Source organism: Danio aesculapii, chromosome 25 (assembly GCF_903798145.1).
Source record: "Danio aesculapii chromosome 25, fDanAes4.1, whole genome shotgun sequence".
Lineage (NCBI taxonomy): Eukaryota > Metazoa > Chordata > Actinopteri > Cypriniformes > Danionidae > Danio > Danio aesculapii.
In genome coordinates, this window is record NC_079459.1 from 4,858,139 (window position 1) to 4,880,766 (window position 22,628).

General features: G+C 37.6%; 1 protein-coding gene across 1 annotated transcript in view; it reads left to right on the forward strand.

The window, feature by feature from the left end:
* Positions 1–22,628, forward strand: part of tmem266 (transmembrane protein 266) — a 92,235-nt gene that overhangs the window by 42,692 nt on the left and 26,915 nt on the right. Inside the window, exons 4-5 of the mRNA XM_056451495.1 lie at positions 18,991–19,145; positions 21,843–21,916. Coding sequence (XP_056307470.1) covers positions 18,991–19,145; positions 21,843–21,916 — 229 coding nt within the window. The remainder of the gene's footprint in view (positions 1–18,990; positions 19,146–21,842; positions 21,917–22,628) is intronic.

Consider the following 22,628-nt stretch of genomic DNA (forward strand, 5'->3'; position numbering starts at 1 on the left):
GACATTCTCAATAATGTTCTGGTGACTGGGCTGGCCAATCCTGGAGCACCTTAACCTTCTTTGCTTTCAGGAGCTTTGATGTGGAGGCTGAAGTATGAGAAGGAGCCCTATCCTGCTAGAGAATTTGCCCTCTCCTGTGGTTTGTAATGTAATGGGCAGCACAAAAGTCTTCATACCTCAGGCTGTTGTTGTTGACATCAACTCTGCAGATCTCTCACACGTCCCTATATTGAATGTAACCCCAAACCATGATTTTCCTTCACCAAACTTGACTGATGTCTGTGAGAATCTTGGGTCCATGCGGGTTCCAGTAGGTCTTCTGCAGTATTTGTGATGATTGGGATGCAGTTCAACAGATGATTCATAGGAAAAATCGACCTTCTGCCACTTTTCCAAATGATCAACTAGAAGTCAAGTTATTATTTGTTGCTCTTACAACTGGGATCCACGACAAGACTTTTGTCAGGTAGTGTACACATAACAACACTTAAAAGATAAAGGTAAACAATAAAGGAACTAATCAATATTTAACATTGCAGCTGGACCGCTCTAGGCATAAAAGTTGCTTTCCTCCTTTGAGTTCTGCAACATGGGCAGTGAAGTCTACACCCTGATGGAAGCCAGTCAAACTCTTAAAAAAAAAAAAAAAACAGAGCTTGAAAGCTTGCTTTTGGATATTTCAATTTTTAAAAAGTCTTATCGTGCCATTTAATTGTTAGTTTTACTTGCCAATTTTAATGATAAATTCCTCTAAGAAACAAGCTTGAGCAATATCCCGTCCACTATTACGTCTGGATAGTCTGCCGCCTGCCGTGGTGTTTGTTGTTTTCCGCTCTTTTAGGGCTGATGTAGTCTAGCACACTCACTAGTGAACTGCCGCGTGGGCGCGTGGTTGTAGATGCGAACATTAGGGGGCATTTGCAGAGCTGGCAGCCTCAACGTGGGCCACAACATTCAATGTGTGTGCTATTATTAGCATGTGCTGGCAACAGGGCTTCCTGACCGGAACACATGGTGGTGTGCGGGATGGATGGTCCAAAATATTCACGCTTTCTGTGGTGTCTTGGATGTTTATCATGACAAAAGGTAGTCAAGTGCTGAAAAAATGTTTTGATGTCCAATTGTGATTTTTCTATCCACGTTTTTTTCCCGCTTGTCCTGACTTTTTCAAATGATAATGTTCATTTCCAATTTGGGGAACTATTCAGAACGACTAAACAAAACACTTCAATTAATAAGGTTGTGCTACAAATAATTCATATACTTAGAAACTCAACCAAAATATAACATCCCACCTCCCGCTTTGACACTTTGGCTTCAGTTTGTTTCCAATCAGGCCCAAAAAAGTCAAACTTTGGTCCAGTTGTCTGTTCACACAACATGCTCTTCATCATTCAGGTCAGTCTGGTGTTTTGATTCTGTCTGTTCTGGAGGGTTTCAGTCCTTATTCTCTCTCCATTGTTGAGATGCAGAGGGGAAATAACTATTCATCACATCACCATTTTTCCCAGAAAATACATTTCTGATGGTGATGTTGACTTGAAATTTTTCACCAGATGTTGGTAACAACCAAAGGAATCCATATATGCAAAGCAAACGAATCTAATGAGCTAGGCTTGGAAAGGAAGGTGTAGAAAGACAGTGAAAGCCTAGACAGCAGCTGAAATTTCTCAGTAGTTCTTCAGCAATTGTCTCTGCCCTTCTTCATTGTAAATGAATATCAGCTGCTTCAGTCTAACATCTGTATTAGCAGGATGATGAAGATGAAACCAGAGTGGACATTTCAGCAAGACAATGATCCAAAACAGCCAAGGAAACTCTCAAATGCTTTCAGAGAAAGAAAATCAAGCTGTAGAATGGCCCATTCAGTCACCTGACTTGAATCCAATAGAAAATACAGAATAAAGATCAGATTTGATGGATGAGACCCCCAGAACCATCTAGATTTTTACACAGTCTGTGAAAACTCACACCTGAGCAGTGCCTTTCTGTAATACAGACATTACATACAGTATACACTCACCGGCGACTTTATTACACCTTACTAGTACTGGATTGGATCCCTTTTTGCCTTCAGAACTGCCTTAATCCTGCTTTAAGTAGCCATCAGAAGATGGGTACACTGTGGTCATAAAGGGATGGACATGGTCAGCAACAATACTCAGGTAGGCTGTGGTGTTGACACGATGCTCAATTGGTACTTAAGGGCCCAAAGTGTGCTAAGAAAATATCCCCACACCATTACACCACCAGCCTGAGCCGTTGATACAAGACAGGATGGATCCATGCTTTCATGTTGTTGACGCCAAATTCTGACCCTGCCATCCAAATGTGGCAGCAGAAATTGAGACTCATCAGACCAGGCAACGTTTCTCCAATCTTCTATTGTCCAATTTTGGTGAGCCTGTGTGAATTGTAGCCTCAGTTTCCTGTTCTTAGCTGACAGGAGTGGCACCCGGTGTGGTCTTCTGCTGCTGTAGCCCATCCGCCTCAAGATTGGAAGTATTGTGTGATTAGAGACGCTCTTCTGCAGATCTCAGTTGTAACGAGTGGTTATTTGAGTTACTGTTGCCTTTCTATCAGCTGGAACCAGTCTGGCCATTCTCCTCTGACCTCTGGCATCAACAAGGCATTTGCACCCCCAGAACTGCAGCTCACTGGATATTTTCTCTTTTTCATTCTCTGTAAACCTAGAGATGGTTGTGCTTGAAAATCCCAGTAGATCAGCAGTTTCTGAAATACTCAGACCAGCCGGTCTTTCATGAACTACCATGCAACGTTTGAAGTCACTTAAATCATCTTTCTTCCCTATTCTGATGCTCGGTTTGAACTGCAGCAGATCATCTTGACCATGTCTGCATGCCTAAATGCAGTGATTGGCTGATTAGAAGTTTGCGTTAGCGAGCAGTTGGACAGGTGTACCTAATAAAGACCGGTGAGTGTGTGTGCATGCAGTATCGATGCTTTACAGACAACCGTTTTTAAATGTATTTTATAAAAAGTTTTTCAATTAAGAACTGAAGCGTGAGATCTCATGATAAAGTTCGTGAGATTAATGGTGTGCTCTTGAAGCTCTTGAGAGATTCAGCAGATATTTTCTGCTTAGCTTTGTTGTTGTTGTTGTTTTTATCTTCTCTGTCCCTCTCCTGAAGTGCTGAGCTTTGTCTGCTATGACAATTGTTTTTAGCTTTTGCTTGCTTGCGCTTTACCTGACGTTGTCAGTGGAGCATGCTTTTTATTGCTGATCTGAGACCAGCCACTCTCTTTATCTTTGCATTTGAAAGCATGGGATGTAAGAGATGTTCGTCTTACATCAGCGTGAAACTTCTGACATTGGCAGCGGTCACTGTAAAATCACTCTGACCTATTTGCTTTTGACCCAGAACCCACAAATAAAAGCAGACGAATCTCAAAAGACTGCTCAGAAAGAATTATTGTGCATTATTATTCATTTTTAGGCTTCTTTATTGGGCATTAAATCATTATTTGGAGGATTTTGCCAACCTTGAAGACTGGGGGACCTTGGAGCTCTGAAAGAGCTTCTGGATTTGCTTGCCATTGCTCATGTTTTGGACCGCAATTACACCATTAATATTTCACCATAGCTTTAGACCATAACTTTCAATCTGCAACTTGGCACAAAAACTGTACTATTGACATAAATTAGCATAAATGTACTTTATAACTAATGCACATACTGTACACTACCTGACAAAAGTCTTGTCATCAATCCCAGCTGTAAGAGCAACAAATAATAACTTGACTTCTAGTTGATCGTTTGGAAAAGTGGCAGAAGGTCGATTTCTCTGATGAATCATCTGTTGAACTGCATCTCAATCATCACAAATACTACAGAAGACCTACTGGAACCCACATAGACCCAAGATTCTCACAAATATCAGTCAAGTTTGGTGAAGGAAAAATCATAGTTTGTGGTTGCATTCAGTATGGAGGTGGCAAGAGATCTGCAGAGTGGATGGCAACATCAACAGCCTGAGGTATCAAGACATTTGTGCTGCCCATTACATTATAAACCACAGGAGAGGGCAAATTCTTCAACAGGATAGCGCTCCTCCTCATACTTCAGCCTCCACATCCAAGCTCCTAAAAGCAAAGAAGGTCAAGGTGCTCCAGGATTGGCCAGCCCAGTCACCAGACATGAACATTATTGAGTATGTCTGGGGTAAGATGGAGGCATTGAAGATGAATCCAAAGACTCTTGATATACTCTGGGAGTCCTGCAAGAACGCTTTCTTTGCCATTCCAGATGACTTTATTAATAAGTGATTTGAGTCATTGCAGAGATGTATGGATGCAGTCCTCCAAGCTCATGATGGAGTCAGACACAATATTCATTCTGTTTCCACTGCAGCATGACTTAAATTCTATAATGGACATTTCTGTACACACTGTACATATTATATAAAAATTACAAACATTATAGTGTTTATATACAACTTTTATATAAAATAAAAAAAAAGATATTATTGTACATAATTAGTTACATAATTAAATGTTCTATAACACATAATTGAAATTAAACATGTTAATACTTAATAATTTATGGGAAATCAGTCCGAAGTTTTATATTGATGCCTTCAAAATCATTATTCGAAAATAAACAGAGAAAAAAATCATGATTTTCTTCAGTTTTGTCCATTATCTTTATTATGTATTACAAAATATTGTCAAACTTATTATATTTCTGAATTTTATTATCTTAATGAATATTCTAATGCATTTTTGTTTAATTAAAATGACTTTTGGACTGTATGCAGTTAAAATCAGAATTATTAGCCCCCCTGTTTATTTTTTCCCCAATTTCTGTTTAACAGAGAGAAGATTTCTTCAACACATTTCTAAACATAATAGCTTAAGTCTAAACATATTGTTTAATATTCTACTAGACATTTTTCAAGACACTTCTATAAAGCTTAAAGTGACATTTAAAGGCTTAACTAGGTTAACTAGGCAGGTTAGGCTAATTAGGCAAGTTATTGTATAACGATGGTTTGTTCTGTAGACTATCGAAAACAAATATAGCTTAAAGGGGCTAATAATATTGACCTTCAAATGGTTTCTAAAAAATTCAAAACTGCTTTTATTCTAGCCAAAGTAAAACAAATAAGACTTTCTCCAGAAGAAAAAATATTATCAGACATACTGTGAACAATTCCTTGCTCTGTTAAACATAATTTGGGAAATATTTACAAAAGAAATCCAAAATTCAAAGGGGGTTCAATAATTCTGATTTCAACTGTATATGACTATATTCATCTTGCAGTTTCGAAAATCACAAATCGAGCGAATATCACATGTACTGTATGCTTCATATGCCAACATATATATCAGTGGCACCTCTTTTAAGCAGGAAGGAAACAATCTGTTCCTGTTTGGCTCTGAACTTCTACTTGATCTTGAATCGGGCCAGAATCTGTACACAAACTTTATAATTATCCACAACTTACGAAGAAGCAGTGACTAAAAACGCAAGACGGCAGATGGAGAGGCCAAGAACATGTTGGTATGGACTCGTGCGCCACGAGCGGCTGAGGAGGCATCAAGTCGGTCTCTGAGGAAATCACTTTTAGAAAAAGCAATCAAGGAGCACAAAGCTGTACCACGAGCGCCTTGAAGCCTGCACATAAATCACCCTCAGCATTAACGCCATCGTGATACTGACCTCAGTAAACTTCAGCGAGGGTCTCGGCTTTTTAAACCACAACTACAGGGCAAAGAAAAATAAAGAACTGCGCAACTCTCAGACCACTGTTGCATTAGTAATGCAATCCATAGGAATTGGAAAGGCATTACTGTTGATTATTAAAAAAAACATTATTGGCAAGAGTCTGTGAAAAATAGATCTGTCAGAGTCTGACTGGGGTAGCTTGATCAAAGTCATTGAGCTCTATCATACACCTGGCTGAATAAGGCACAAGACATGTATGGCTTTTTTCAGTTTATTTATTTTTTTTTTAGTTTATTCAGTTTATATATATTTATATATATAAATATATTTATATATTTATATTATTTATATTTATATATATTTATATATATATATATGCCAACTGACCTAGCCGGGGCTCGAACCAGCGACCTTCTTTCTGTAAGGCGATTGTGCTACCCACTTCACCACCGTGCTGCCCTAAGTCTGTTTAACTGAAGTTTAATTAGATTACATCATCGATGCTGTACAAGTAACCTTAAGAAAATGAATAGTCACATTAACATTTCCCCGGAAGTCTGTCATTGGCTGAAAAACACTAGCTGTGCATATAGCACGCTAGCTTAGCGACTTCGCAAACCTTGTGTTGCGCACGAGAGTCAGAACTGTGGTGTCCATCAATGACTGTTGCCTATGAAAAACATTCAACATCAATCATTCTGAAGCTCTGTTTGCTTTCAAACTTGGAGTTTTCCTCTAGCGGGAGCGAGAGAAAGCCCGTTTGACCGAGAGGCGTGTATGACAGCACATTTCTCCAGTTCGCAATCGATCAGTTTCATAGTGTAATTCAGCCCTCTGCGCTCGCCTGTTTGCAGATCTCCAATCCGTCTCTCTCCTGCGTACTGCTGATACTGATGTCTCCATAAACCTGTCCACTCCTGCACACACGCTTTCCTCCTTGCTGTTTGCTGTACGTGTGTGCGTGTGTGTGGGGTTAGCAAAAGTGCAATCTAGCATTTCACATGTGGAAATTCCAATTGCTAGTTTTTGCTTAAATGCATGTGTATGCTATTGTGTGCTGCTAACTATTTTAAAGTCATTAGGCCTGTTTTTTTTGTTGTACGATATATTGCACTAAAATATATTGCGATAAACGATATTATTGTCATTTAATGGCGCTCATTATATAATGGCAGAATGACAAAATCAGTGTTCGGCAGTAGCGTCGCTACTACTAGCTTAACTATATTTCTCAGTAGCGTAGCGGAAGTGTCGCTACTTTATAAATCCAATAGCTTTTCAGTAGCAAAGCTATTTTTTAAGTCAAATAGCGCAGTAGCGTCCACACAAGCTACATTTACTGATCGCGGATCAGCGGTGTCTAGCCAATGAAAGTAAATCCATATGATGGCGAGAATGATGATTTCTTCTTCTTCCTGTTATACAATGGTTGACCACAAACTGTTAGGTGCATTACTGCCACCTCCTGCTCTGGTCGGTGACAACCAAATCGATCATTGGGCTGACACGAGAATCTTGCCTGATGAAAAGATGACGGAGAGAAAGGAGTTTATATATAGTTTACTATAGTAAGTTTATATTATATTTTATTATAAGGAGTTTATATTAGTTTACTGTAGTAAAGACTAAAGTATACTATGGTAATTACTATTATTTCATAGTTAGTTAATTAGTTACTACAATATGTAAGTTAGTGTAATTTAAAGCTTATTCGTAAATATTTCCCTTTACTGTACATTAGTATTTTAAATGCGTAACACCTGGTTTTATTGGATTTTTGCTGTAATATATTATCATTGGTTTCTGTTTGGTACAATATTATTTACAGTAAATAACTGAATAATTCTGCCTCTTATGATTCAATGACAGTTTTATTGATCACTAAGATATGAATGATAATTTAAGTTGCTCCGATTTAAAAATGAAAATTGAAAAAGTATCTTAGATGTAACTTTTGCAAAGCAGCTTTTAGCTTAGCTTGCTACATTTTCCAGGGTCTAGCTTTTAGTTTAGGTAAGCTACATTTTAAGTAACTCCATTTCACGAAAGACGAAGTTAAGATGCTATTCTTTTATTCCGCAGGGATGCTAAATGAATAAACAAGAGACGAATAAGACTGAGTATGGTGAGAATCAATGAATGACAGCTTCTAAAGGTCATCCCCTTTTTGCCCAGTAGACCTAATTATTTGCTAATGTAAGCTATTTTTTAATAAAATGTATAAAACTATACATTATATTACTTCATAATACCTATAGACCTGTTAAACTTTTTATATTAATGGACAATGCACAGATATTGATGTTTCACAATGTTTTCACACTGCATTATTTGAATCTAACAAGCTTAGTTTACAACTTGAGTTAAATCTAAATCCTAAATATTAGAAATGACAACAGATTAAGATTTAATTAATGTCAGTTTTATTGTTATTGATTAATGCACTTACTTGACAGATTTCATTCATTCATTTTCCTTCTGCTTAGTCCCTGGTTTATCAGGGGTTACCACAGCGGAATGAACCGCTACTTACTCGACAGATATATGTATTTCTAATTTTAGGTGTTATGTTTGGTAAAGTAATTTTAATTGCATCTTTAGGGATTTTCAATTAGTTACACTGTCTTGTCTAAATAGGTGGATTTAGAGGTTTGTGCAAAAAAAGCACAAGTGGATTTAGCTGGTTTTGACGCAAAAGAAAATCTACCTTGTTAAAAAACACAGAATTGTCTAAAGTGACATTTATGAAAAAAAGGGTATCTTATTTACTAGCTAATAACCTTATCATTATCTATAAAATGAAACTTCTGAACCTAACCAGAGGAACCTGATAGAAAATGCTTATTTACAAGAAATGAGGTTTAAATTTAGAGAGTTTTGCATCTGAACTCAGTTAATCAGTCATTTTAACAATTAGGCATTGGAATCCGAGCATGAAGACGCTTAACCTAAATAAATAATAATAAATGTTAACAAAGAAGTGCAAGGTAAAGTAACTGAGGCTGTGATATCTGCTACCAGATCTATTTTCAGTTGTCAGACACTCACATGAAAATATACTACAGTAATTTATAGTAAATACTATAGTGTTTTAACCATACTGACACCTCCAATAGAGATAGAGATGTTGCACAATCAGCTAAAATGTTGCTAGAATTGTGTTTTTATGGATGGGTGATATACAGTACACTTACCAGCCACTTTATTAGGTACACCTGTCGAACTGCTCATTAACACAAATTATTAATCAGCCAATCACATGGCAGCAACTCAATGTATTTAGGCATGTAGACATGGTCAAGACGATCTGCTGCAGTTCAAACTGAGCATCAGAATGGGGAAGAAAGCTGATTTAAGTGACTTTGAATGTGGCATGGTTGTTGATGCCAGGCGATCTGATCTAATTATTTCAGAAACTGCTGATGTACTGGGATTTTCACGCACAACCATCTCTAGGGTTTACAGAGAATGAAAAAGAGAAAATATCCAGTGAGCGGCAGTTCTGTGGGTGCAAATGCCTTGTTAATGCTAGTAACGTGTACAGTGTGAGTGTATATTGCATCACCAAAACTGATTGAGGTCTTGTCCATGTGTTGTGTGATATGTCGATATATTGATTATTGTGATAGGCCTGAAAGTCAACGGTTTTCTTTCTAGGAGACTTTGTAGGGAATTCTGTACTGTAGTATTGTGTAATGTTGCTGCCCGAGTATAAACAACACCTGCTTAGGTTTAATTGAAAGGGAGACATCTTCCTTTTGCAGAGTTAAACTTTTAACTTTTAACCCTTGAGTATTTGACTACCCTTTCGTTATGTTCAGGGCTGTTTTTGCCGCATTGACTTCCATTATAACCGCATTTTTTGGATTGCAAAGCCTTCACACCATATAATCATGCGTTCTAGATTGTTCAGAGATTGGAAATTATATTAAGGGGGGCTAATAATTCTGACTGTATGCCTGTGTGTTTATACATTGATCATTTCTTGCACGTGTGACAATGTATGTGGGATAAACTTCCTCCTTAAAACAGGCATGCTCATGCATAAATTTGACACTTCAGAGCAGTGGTGTTGTATTGATGCCAGCAGCACTGAGCAAAGATTTGACGCTGTAGTGGAAACACACTGTTACACTCAATTGAATGCCTGTCACCTCTAGACTGATTCCTCTGTGGCCTGAGCCAGCAAGAGCATCCCCCGCTCTCATGAGACCAGGATCCGGCTCTACTGTGACTCTGTGGAGGGAAGGTGAAAGAGATCCTGTCACCGTCCACAGGAGACAGCCAATGTCCTTCTTACTCAGCGGCTTTTTCTGCTGTAGCTTGGGTTGAACCTTCCCACCTCAGATGCATTCATCCTTTACTCTAATGCAACCCTGTTCCTGGAGGCACACCAACAGTGCATATTTTGGATGTCTCTCTTATCCGACCCATTCATTTCAGGTTTTGCAGACTCTTACGGTTTGATGAGTTGGTTCAGGTGTTGAGAATGTGTATGTTGGTGTGCCTTTATGACATGGTGTGTTATCCTGCTGGAAGTAGCCATCAGAAGATGGGCACACTGTGGTCATGAAGGGATGGACATGGTCAGCAACAATATTCAGGTAGGCTGTGGCGTTGACACGATGCTCAATTGGTACTAATGGGCCCAAATTGTGCCAAGAAAATATTCCCCACACCATTACACCACCACCACCAACTGTTGAAACAAAGCAGGATGGATCCATGCTTTAATGTTGTTGACGCCAAATTTTGACCCTACCATCCAAATGTCACAGCAGAAATCAAGACTTGTCAGACCAGACAACGTTTCTCCAATCTTCTATTGTCCAATTTTGGTGAGCCTGTGTGAATTGTTGCCTCAGTTTCCTGTTCTTAGCTGACAGGAGTGGTACCCGGTGTGGTCATCTGCTGCTGTAGCCCATCCGCCTCAAGGTTGGACGTGTTGTGTGTTCAGAGATGCTCTTCTGCAGACCTCAAATGTAACGAGTGGTTATTTGAGTTACTGTTGCCTTTCTATCTGCTGGAACCAGTCTGGCCATTCTCCTCTGACCTCCGGCATCAACAAGACATTTGCGCCCACAGAACTCCCGCTCACTAGATATTTCCTCTTTTTGTGTGTGAAAATCCCAGTAGATCAGCAGTTTCTGAAATACTCAGACCAGCCGATCTGGCACCCACATCCATGCCACGTTCAAAGTCACTTAAATCGCCTTTCTTTCCCATTCTGATGCTCGGTTTGAACTTCTGCAGATCGTCTTGACCATCTCTATATGCCTAAATGTGTTGACTTGCTGCCACTTGATTGGCTGATTAGAAATTTTCCGTTAGCAAGCAGTTCAGGACAGGTGTACCTAATAAAGTGGCCGGTGAGTGTACATGCACATAAATGTGCACACATTTTTTTAAAAAGTTAAAATATTATAAACTTTCAAGGATTTAAGATGCTAATGATCATTATACAAGTCATAACAGTCTTGTGAAAGGAGTCCATGCAGGTCATGAGATTGTGTTTAAGCTTGACTAGCTGCTGCTCGCTCGGCATAAAATAGCCACCTCCAGCCATCGTCTTGTTTCACCACCTCTCCTGGTCCCAGTGGTCACGGTTTGCCCTTCCAGACTGTAGCTACTACAACAACACTGCAATACTAAAGTTCATTTTGCTGCACAATAATGCTGATATTCAGATGGAAGGTACAGGGATTGACCAAGGGGGACCAGACGTCCTGTTTGTCCCAGGACAGTTGTGGGTTTCAGCTCTTTTTAGTGTCCAAACATTATGAAAAAGACCCGTTTTTTTTTTTACCTTTTCTAAAAATACTTAAATGCTGAGCAGCATGTTTACTGTAACTATAGCAGCTCCAGGCACATGAGCCAGGAAGTAGAGACAGGAAAGTATTGGGGGCTGAGATAGAGGAAGAGTCGGCAAATGACCCCGAGCCGGGAATCAAACTCGAGTCGCCGCAAACACCTAGGTGCCATGTGTCGACGCACTAACCACAAGGCTATTGGCGCCAACGAGAAAGTTAGTTTTGAAAGTACTACATTTCAATATTGAGTTACTCCCCAAAAAAGTAATTAGTTGCATTAGTTACTTTTTATAGTAAATAATGCGGTCCATTACTATTGAGTTACTTTTGCGATACTTTTATTTTTTATTTTATTTTTTAAATAAAGGAGCTCTGCTATTAATATCACACTGTATAACCTACACCTTCATTTGCCTTAAAAAAAACACATAAATAATGTAGGTTAATGTCATCTTTGGAGAACTTCCTGACACTATACATGCTGTATATACCGCATCTTTCCTTCACAAGAACTGTTCCTGTGGCCTTCTATTTTCTTACTATATTTCTGACTGTGGAGATAGAGACTTTAAACCTTTGGGATAGCTTTGTTGTATCCTTCTCCTAATTCATGTTGATGAATTATCCTGGTTTTTAGGTCATTAAGAAGTTCTAAGAAGTTGCTACTTTTCGGGTCACAATAAGAAGCAAAACTAGCAATCAGCTAGTCTTAAATATCCTTTTTTTATCATTGATTAAGATTGCTAAAGTTCAGTGAGTCACTCAAATCAATGTTGTGTTGTAATCGATCAGCATTAAGTGATCATAGGTTTTGAAATCCACACAAAAATGGATGCACATCTTATTTTTCAGTTTCAATTTAATGCTGCACTTCTTAATCCTGCTACACTACAGATTTCTATCTGATAAACATGACATTATCCAGCTTTCTCTAGAAACTGAATGATAGCAAAGACGGTCAAGGTGGTTCAGGATTGGCCAGCCCAGTCACCAGATATCAACATAATTGAGCATGTCTGGGGTAAGATGGAGGAGGCATTGAAGATGAATCCAAAGAATCTTGATGAACTCTGGGAGTCCTGCAAGAACGCTTTCTTTGCCATTCCAGATGACTTTATTAATAAGTGATTTGAGTCATTGCAGAGATGTATGGATGCAGTCCTCCAAGCTCATGATGGAGTCAGAGACAATATTCATTCTGTTTCCACTGCAGCATGACTTTATATTCTATACTGGACATTATTTCTGTTCAGTGACAAGACTTTAGTCTAAGCAAAATCAGACTTTACTGTCCTAATTAAAGAATTTCAAAAAATCAGGGCATGATCATATTTTATTGTGGTAAAATAAGTGTAATCTAGAGGGGTTGTCTTTCATATAAGCCACTTCTGATGCCAAATGATCAACTAGAAGTCAAGTTATTATGTGTTGTTCCTAAAACTTGGATACGTGACAAGACCTTTTGTCAGGTAGTGTAGTATAGTCATTGTAAATGGTTATTATGCCATTAAAAAATCACGTCTCACTAAGGGGTCAACCTGTACAACAATTTGTAAAATTACCATTAGATGTTATCAAAGGATAATGAAAAGCAGTATCTGCTGATTAGGCCTCAGTGTCGTGGAGCCATCAGGGGACTTGGAGTTTGCACTTTTAGGAGGGCGTAAAGTTACAGAGTGCTTCGGTGGTATTATTAGACACCAGGGCTCAGCCAAGCACACAGATTCCATGTCTGATCTGCCCTTCCTGCTCGAACCGCACAAGGGCGAAGCCCAAAGCATGCAAATATAGTCCATCTGATCAAATGAAGGCGCGGCCATGCTGTTAAGCAATCATCTTTTTGGCTGCGCCTGATAAGTGGAGTCTGTACTCTCCAGATGGTGGTGTGTGTATGCGTTTGTGTGTGTCTGTGGATGCAACTCAGAAAGCCACAGGATGAGGTCAGTCTGGCCACACTGATCAGTCTTTCCCGAGCTGCCAAGATCAGAATCCGTTCCCAAGAGAAGGAGCCCGGGACGCGCAGCACGGGCTTGGAGCTCAGTCTGGAAAATAGTGCGCAAATGCTCAAGTTCCAACGTTTCAATGAAAAAAAGAGATGAAAGAGAGATCACGTGGTGCCAAAATGTGTGGAACTTCTGGATTCTGGTATTGGCTGAGCACCCATACGGAAATCTGATTTGAAGCCAATAAAAGCTGAGATATAATAATATATATAGATTTGTTTTTGATATATTTATCCAAGGTTATCATACCATCAGAATCTTATACCAGCCCATGCCTAGCCTCATTACACATCGTCGTATTATCTTTTAGGAAGAAAAAAAAACAGTTTGAATAATAGTGTATAAATATATATATTATAGGGGTGTCAATGAATTGTTTCTTCGATGCACTGCAGAAGCAAACAATTGTATCGGTTAAGTAATAGCCATAACCGGTTATTATGCACTGATGTCATTTATCACATATGCGTTATATGGCGGTAGCTTACTATGGCGAGGGAGGAAACCGCGAGTAATTATTGTGCACAATTCACTGCTTGTGAGTTTGCTGGACAGTTTTTTTTTTTTACTGACAGGGAAGTACATCAAAATCCAGCTAGGACAAGATGAAAGCTGTAAACTCTCTCTCTACAACAATAACGTTACTTGTGGATCCAGACACGAGCGTATCTGCAGAGTTTTCTCCAGCGCGTCGCAGTCTATAATGGATCAGCTGATCACCTCAGTCGTTTAACGTCAGTGTCTGTGTCACTGTTTGAACAAAACATTGCTTAGCATTTGAACATAACATTAGTATTAGAAGCATATTAGAACCTGATTTTTAAAAAACATTTCTTGGATTGTGTCACTGTTTGCTGACCGTTAGAGCCAATCGCAGCCTTTTCTGTTGAACCAATCATAGGCATTTAAGAACTCGCTTGTCAATACTCAAAAAGCAAGAGGGATATGTACATTTGTTTATTTGTTACAAATGCTCATGTTGTTCTGTGCTTGTACTTGAGTTGTGTTTGATACATTCAACAAGTGTTTTCTTTGAGCATGTCAAATTAAAGGTACAGTTCATACATCTTACTCCTTGTATTAAAGGACAAAATAGTATTACAAATGATACATAAATATTTATAAATTATAGTACAAAAATTGTGTAGCTAAGTAAAATATCAAATTATTTGTGGAAAGCATCGTCAATGCAACGTGATATCGAATTGAACTGAATCAACGGCATGATACTTGTAACTGAACCGTGAGAACCTCTCTCTCTCTCTCTCTCTCTCTCTCTCTCTCTCTCTCTCTCTCTCTCTCTCTCTCCTCTCTCTCTCTCTCTCTCTCTCTCTCTCTCTCTCTCTCTCTCTCTCTCTCTCTCTCTCTCTCTCTCTCTCTCTCTCTCTCTCTCTCTCTCTCTCTCTCTCTCTCTCTCTCTCTCTCTCTCTCTCTCTCTCTCTCTCTCTCTCTCTCTCTCTCTCTCTCTCTCTCTCTCTCTCTCTCTCTCTCTCTATATATATATATATATATATATATATATATATATATATATATATATATATATATATATATATATATATATATATATATATATATGATAGATCATACATGGCATTTGAACTAGTTATGCACAATATATCATTTCAGTACTGATATGTGATCATTCGCAATAGTCACATTGCAGGATGTGTGACATTGAGTTTGCATCATAATTTATCATTTGCATGTGTTTTTGAGGCACATGATTTCATAATGATTTTAAAAACTTTCAGAATTGTATCATCTGTAACTTTGATCAGTAATTTTATTGAACTATTTTTATTTGTATTATTCAATAACTGTACCTGAATGCTGTTAGACTTGGAACATGATAAAACATTGTTTATTTCAATTGTCTTTACTTTATTGTATTTATAACTTGTTTATTAGATTTAACGGAGATGCACCCCCCACTGCAAAATCAACCCTCTTAATCTACCATTATAACTTCTTTCCAAATAGAGATATTAAGTCATCTGGTAAAATTGTATTTATATCGCAATATATATTGCAGAATTAAAAAAAAGTCATATATCCAGTATCATACAGCCCTAATTTGAACATATATGAACATATTTGTAATTTCAATTATAAAAAAATAATCTAAAATACCATTTTTGCTCCAACAAAATCCAACAAAGCGTGCTCTGGGGTAGCTCAAATAACATGTCTGTGCTCTTTGGGCAAGGGATTCATCTGAACAAATGGCAAAAATCAGTCCAAGGCACTCGAAATATGTGGGAAAAATATTAAAGATAATTTAATATTTAATAATTAATCATTTTTTTAAGTATTTTTAATATTTAATTTATTATATTCAATATTTTTTTCCACATCTTTCGAGTGCCTTGGACAGATTTTTACCATTTTTGCTATATTTTGAAATATGTTGCTTATGACATTTTATGTATGCAAATTTCAAATACGAACGAATATGTAATTTGCATATATCAGATTTCTATATTTGATAGCAGTGGAAACCTACAGTGAGCTATTGAATGGTATGCCATCTTAAAGAAGTGGATAAAATAGCAGGAGTATTTGAGCGCGGCATTTTAAATGGGTTACACTTCCGCTTTGGAGAACTTCCATTCAAAAGAACTGAAACCAATCACTCCAAACAATTAAACTGCACAACAAATACTCCGTAATCGTAGTAAAAACTAATGAAAAAACATTGCTTTGCATTTGAACATAACATTAGTATTAGAAGCACATCTGTGACCAAATCTCTTTTGATTTCACTCTGCTTTGTTCCTCCAGATAATTTTTTCTTGGCTTTATTTGAACTCCATGGTATTTCTACAGAAGTGGGTTTCATGGTCTGCTGAAAGTATTATTTTTTTAATTTTAATAAGTTGCCTTATAATATTTGATGACTGAACTGAAGAGAACCTGATTTAAAAAAAAAAGATTGTTTACGGTTTAATAGAATTTACTCACAGTATTCATCCAAAGCATCATAATGAGGTGCAGAAATATTTGCATAGAGCGGACAGAGCATATAAAGTTTTTCTGGACTATAAACTGATAAATTCATTTCCGATGTCACGCCCAAATCAGAGATCTGGCATTGAAATACTGTAGCAGGAGATGATAGGAGAGTCGGGAAGAGCGAATCAGAGGAACACAGCAAATGCAGGAGGGAATAAGACCCTCAACAGGGCAATTCAATTAGTCTGCTTTTAGAGGAGCGAGGAGAGAGCGAGAGACCGAGATAGTGAGAAAATGTGATTAATCAAAGTGAGTCACACTCACAAGAGTGTCCACTGAAAGGTTTACCGCCTAACCGAATCTGAAAAACACAATTAAACTGAAGCCTATAAGCAACTGCTACTAATCAAGTGACATTTTAGGCAGGCCTTTTACCTTAAATGAAAGTGAGTTGAGCCAAAATCTACCATGAAGATAATACAGGCTCCTTAAAAATATGAGATTGAGCCTACATTCTTGTGAAACGTTAAACATACGTTTGACTGCAGTTTCTAGCTTAAATAAACCCCAGTACAACACTGACAACTTCTGTTCCTTTTCACACTAATTATATTTACAGTGATATATTATCGACTAATAAAGGATTATTTACGCACAACACCAAATAAATACCACAAAATAGCTTAACAATGTCTTTGATTTACAATTGAATACGTTTTCGTCATCGATCCATTTCCTTATGAATGACTTTTCTGGTGTGGTCAGTTTGCTTAGTAGCTCACCTCGTACAATGTTGATGCATATCGTTCGGGTTTGAGTTTGGTGAAGCACGCTTCTACAAAAGAGATATAAGCAATGCAAAATCAAGGTGAGAGGAAATGGTCGTGCCCAACTGAGTCTGATTTCTTCCGAGTTTTTTTTTTTCTTCACTTTCATTAATTGATTAAGTTTGATCGTTGCCAATGGCTTTCTAGGTTGAGGACTTGTGGGGCTGAACATCATTCAGTGTTTGGACTTTTAGAAGTAAAATTTAAACCACACTGAACTAAACTTCAACTCTGAAAACTGGACCGATGCAGTTTTAATTTACTAGAATTCTATGTTAAGCTGCTTTGACAATCTATGTTGTAAAAGCACTGTAGAAATAAAGATGAACTGAAATGGTAAATGCGTACTCTTACGTTTGCTTTTGGAAACACTATTGGTTGGGTTCGTGTCAGTGGTTTGCTAGATATGTGTACAAGAAGGACGTTTATGTGAAACGTTCAACAAAACGCAGCCGGAGTAATACATTTCAGATTCGCAAGTGTAGACAGTGCCCTCTAGTGGATTTGTCATCTGAAACCTGCAATAGAATATATCCGAAGCCAGGAAAGAGCACTCTTTGTATAATCCTGAGTTACTTTTGGTTGGTCATCTGTTTGTTTCTAATGAGTCTCATATTTTCGTTACTGCAGACTAATTCAGTAAAAAGAAAGAAGAAATGCCCGCATGTGTTTACCGTTTTTCCTTGTCGCAAAAACAACAGTCATCTGGTTGTGTTTGCGCTGCTTTGGCTTTTTCGGTTATTGTGATCTCCTGATTATAACTGGGAAATCTCTGTAAACTGATGGCATTTCATGCCGTTCAGCCTTATAATCTTAAAATGTGAGCAAAATCACCTGTTTTGTCATCACTTTAGACATTACGCTAGAGAATCATTCAAACAATAGCTCTAAAGAAGGGGTGACCAACCCTGTTCCTGGAGATCGACCTTCCTGCAGATTTCAGTTGCAACCCATATCAAACAAACCTGCCTGTAATTATCAAGTGCTGTTCAGGTCCTAATTAATTGGTTCAGGCGTTTTTGATCAGGGTTGGAGCTGAACTTTGCAGGAAGGTCGATCTCCAGGAACAGGATTGAGCACCACTGTTCTACAGTGACGTTGGTGAATTAGTAATCGCTTCTGCTGTTCTGACGTCAGCTGCTGATGTGAATGAGAGGCGGAAGAAAGTAGTTCCTCTTACAAAGCATTTTTAGACTCGCTGTGTTTGATTTTCTTTTTTATATACACATTATGCCATCGAACTGTTGTATAAACGCAATATCACACTCATAGCAGTGCGGCATGGCTGCATATTGTCGGCCTGTGGCCTTGTGCCAACGCACACCTCCCACCAGTGCCAATATACAGCCGTATCGCACTGCTACTCGTATGAAATTGCTCACGCACGCACGCACGCACGCACGCACGCACGCACGCACGCACGCACACACACTCGTTTAAATATATATATATATATATATATATATATATATATATATATATATATATATATATATATATATATATATATATATATATATATATATATATATATATATATATAGCTTCAGTACTGACTAATCTAATGTGTATACACAAATATTGTAAAGCTTCCTATAGAAAATATGAATTGAAATGACAGATTTGTGAGGGGTGTACTCATGTATGTTATGGCACAGCCCTAATGTTGCTGAATGCTGGAGTGTTGTTGTGTGTTTGGTGTGCAGGTCGAACTGGCTGAAGCCGTGCTGCGGGAGAAGAGCTGCGCTGTGGCAGGTGTGTTTGCTGAGCGCCGGGTTCAACTGTTTCCTGGTGGCCTGCGTCATCCTGGTGGTGCTCTTACTGACTCTGGAACTGCTCATCGATACCAAGCTCCTGCAGTGTGAGTGTTATTTAGGACTATAGAATACACAAGACGTGTCGCTCGTATAGTTTTGAATGGGGGAAAAGTGTAACGGTCAATATGGCGAACAAAGCCCTGCCTTTTAGTACAGTAGCCAATCAGCAATCGCTATAGACTGATGTTTCTCCGGGGAGGGGCTCTGATTCTGCAAGAAAAGCCCTTTTTGCAATGAACACATCTTAAGATAAGCACTCCTGAATGGCATATGCTAGTCATTTTCATCCCTCATAAGTGTATATAATATTATCTGAGCGCTGATCCTCCGCCGTACTGCAATGAGTGCGCGCTAAAGAGACATCTGACACCAGCATACGTCAGCCCGTACCGCCATCTTTGCAAAGTCCTGATGGACAGACGGAGGGAGGGAGGAAGAAGAGATAGATGAGAGCGGAGGGAGGAGTGCAGGATTTATGGACTGAGGGATTGAGTGAGATGAATGGGCCGATGGACAGATCAGTGAACAGAGCAAACTAAGACATATGGGCAGAGAGAGGGTGAGAAGTGAAGGCAGTAATAGAGCGGATAAATAGACAGATGCAGGATGCGGATGAGTGTAGGATCATATCACTGCTGTCTAATGCCATGTAGACATCAGTGATATACAGTATGCCATGTAGACATCTCATGTAATCAGATCCTCACATGGAGGGAGTTCTGTTTTATATAACAATTGAGCTGATTATACTTTTAAATAAAGTTATTTTGGTGGCACGGAGGCTCAATTGTTATCACTGTCGCCTCATAGCAAGAAGGTCGCTGGTCAGGGATGTAGCGGACATTTTAAAAGTGGGGGGGACAGCTGTATGAGATCATACGTTCATATAATTATTAATCACCTGTTTCTAAATGGTCTGTCTCTAAATGTGAGGGGGATGTATCCCCCACGTCCCCCCTGGTTGCTACGCCCCTGTCGCTGGGTCACTTGGCATTTCTGTGTGAAGTTTGCATGTTCTTCCCATGTTGGCGTGGGTTTCCTCTGGGTGCTCCGGTTTTACCCACAGTCCAAACACATGCGCTATAGGTGAATTGAATAAGCTAAATTGGCCATAGTGTACGTGTGTGAATGTGTGTATGGATGTTTCCCAGTGCTGGGTTGCAGCTGGAAGGGCATCCGCTGTGTAAAACATATGCTGGATGAGTTGGCGGTTCATTCCACTGTGGCGACCCCTAATTAATAAAGGGACTAAGCCGAAGGAAAATGAATGAATGAATGAATGAAAAGTTATTTAAATAAAATAAAATTAAGGTCAAGCACAAAAAAAAAACATTATTTTTGCTGCTTGTTGGAAATACTTATTGAAAATAAGCTTAAACAATTCTGGAGATTGTTTTGGGGGGAAATCTATTTTTTTTATGTTCAATCCACTTAAATTTGTTACGTTAACTTGATGGATTTGTGTTGAGACAACATGGAGTTGTTTGGAACCCTGCATTTTTTACAGTGTATGTTATGAGGTTATGATGTTTAAAAGGGATGCTGTAACATTTAGGTGAGAGATGTACACTGAAAAAAAGTGTTGCATGTAAAACTGTTGCAAACAATTTATTTGTGTTGAATTTAAACAAACAAATAAAATGTAATAATGTTCAACTTAAATTATTTGTTTAAATTCAGCACAAATAAATTGTTTACAACCACTTAGCGTAAAAAAAGAGTAAATCCAAGGAATCATCTTTGAATAATTTTTTTCAGTACACTAAAAAGTGTTGCATGCAAAATTGTTGCAATTTATTTGTGTTGAATTTAAACAAACAAATTAAGTTGAACATTATTAAATTAAATTTGTTTGTTTAAATTCAGCCCAAATAAATTGTTTACAACCACTTAACGTAAAAAAAAAATTGAGTAAATCCAAGGAATAATCTTTGAATAATTTTTTTCAGTGTAATGTGTGACACCGATAAAAGATGTAGGCAGGAATCGGTTCTAAGTTTAAGCAGATTTTACTCAGTGGTTTAAACAAAAGATATGACAATAATAAAGGATAAAGAAATAAACATTTACAATATTCAGGAACACTTTATAATAACTACACACTATAAACCGTTTGATAAGCAATAGCATATAGTGAATTCATTATTTAATTAATATTAATTAATAAACGTAAGTAAGCTGTTTGTAATTTCAGCTACAAATGCTGTATTCTTGACTTATAAACACATTTATAATGTGCTTATTAATTGTACTTTCACACTTTAATGATTGATTTTTCATGACTAAATGAAGTATTGCATTATTTACAAACCAGTTATTTAAGCAGAGTTGGTGTTTTGTTAAAGATCATTCAGAATGAGTCAGTAAATGATTGATAATCCATTGAAATCAACGTTTATAATTCTTATTATTCAGGCTTATATTAATGTTATTAATATATTAATATATTAATGTTTGTTTGTTTTTAAGTCTCCATGTAATATATATATATATATATATATATATATATATATATATATATATATATATATATATATATATATTTTAATTAAACTGAAATAAATGTAAATATCTTTTCAAATGTAATTCTTCAATTTCACCTTTAATTATGAAATGTTATGCATCCTTTGTGCAAATAAAAGTATTCGTTATTTAACAATAACAAAAAAAATATATGTTTGAGAATCATTTGACTGTATTATAATCAGGATGACTAAAAGCTCTTTGCGCTGTGTCCACAGTTAATAATGCGTTCCAGTTCGCCTGCATCATCCACTGGATCAGCCTGGTCATCCTGTCCGTGTTCTTCACTGAGGTGAGTCTTAGATAATTCACTTGACTCTATCCAATTCAATTCAAATCTATAGTGCTTTTACACTGTAGATTGTGTCAAAGCAGCTTAACATAGAAGTTGTAGTAAATGATGTGATTACTCTAGTAATCATTCACTTTTGAGAAGACATCTTAATAATGTCTCCTGCTGTGCTTATGTTTGCAAAGATGCTTAAAATGATAGTTCACTCTAAAATGAAAATGTACACTGGTTATTTATCCTCATGTGGTTTTAAACCTTTATAATTTTCTTCTTCTGATGAACGGAAGATATTTTGAAGAATGCTGAAAACCATTGGCTTCCATACCATGATAAACAAATGCAATGGAAGTCAACGGTTACAGATTTTCAGCATTTTTCAAAATATCTTCTTTTGTCTTCAACAGAAGAAAGAATCTCATAAAGCTTTGGAACCAGTAAATGATGGGTGGACGATGAAGTAATTTTTATTTTTGGGTGAACTAACCCTTTAAGTATTTTCTCATGATATGATTTTACAAAGTTTACAAATTCAACATGGTAAAAACAAGTCTTTACCTAATGTTTCCAAAAAGTTTTGCAGACAGACTGAAACCTATCCTAACCTATCTGAAACCAAATAATCTCTGTTCACCAGTGTTAGTTTCATCAACAAAAATAAGGGCAAAAATAGTGTTGCCTTTAGCTTGACACAAACAGAAACTTGACTGAAACC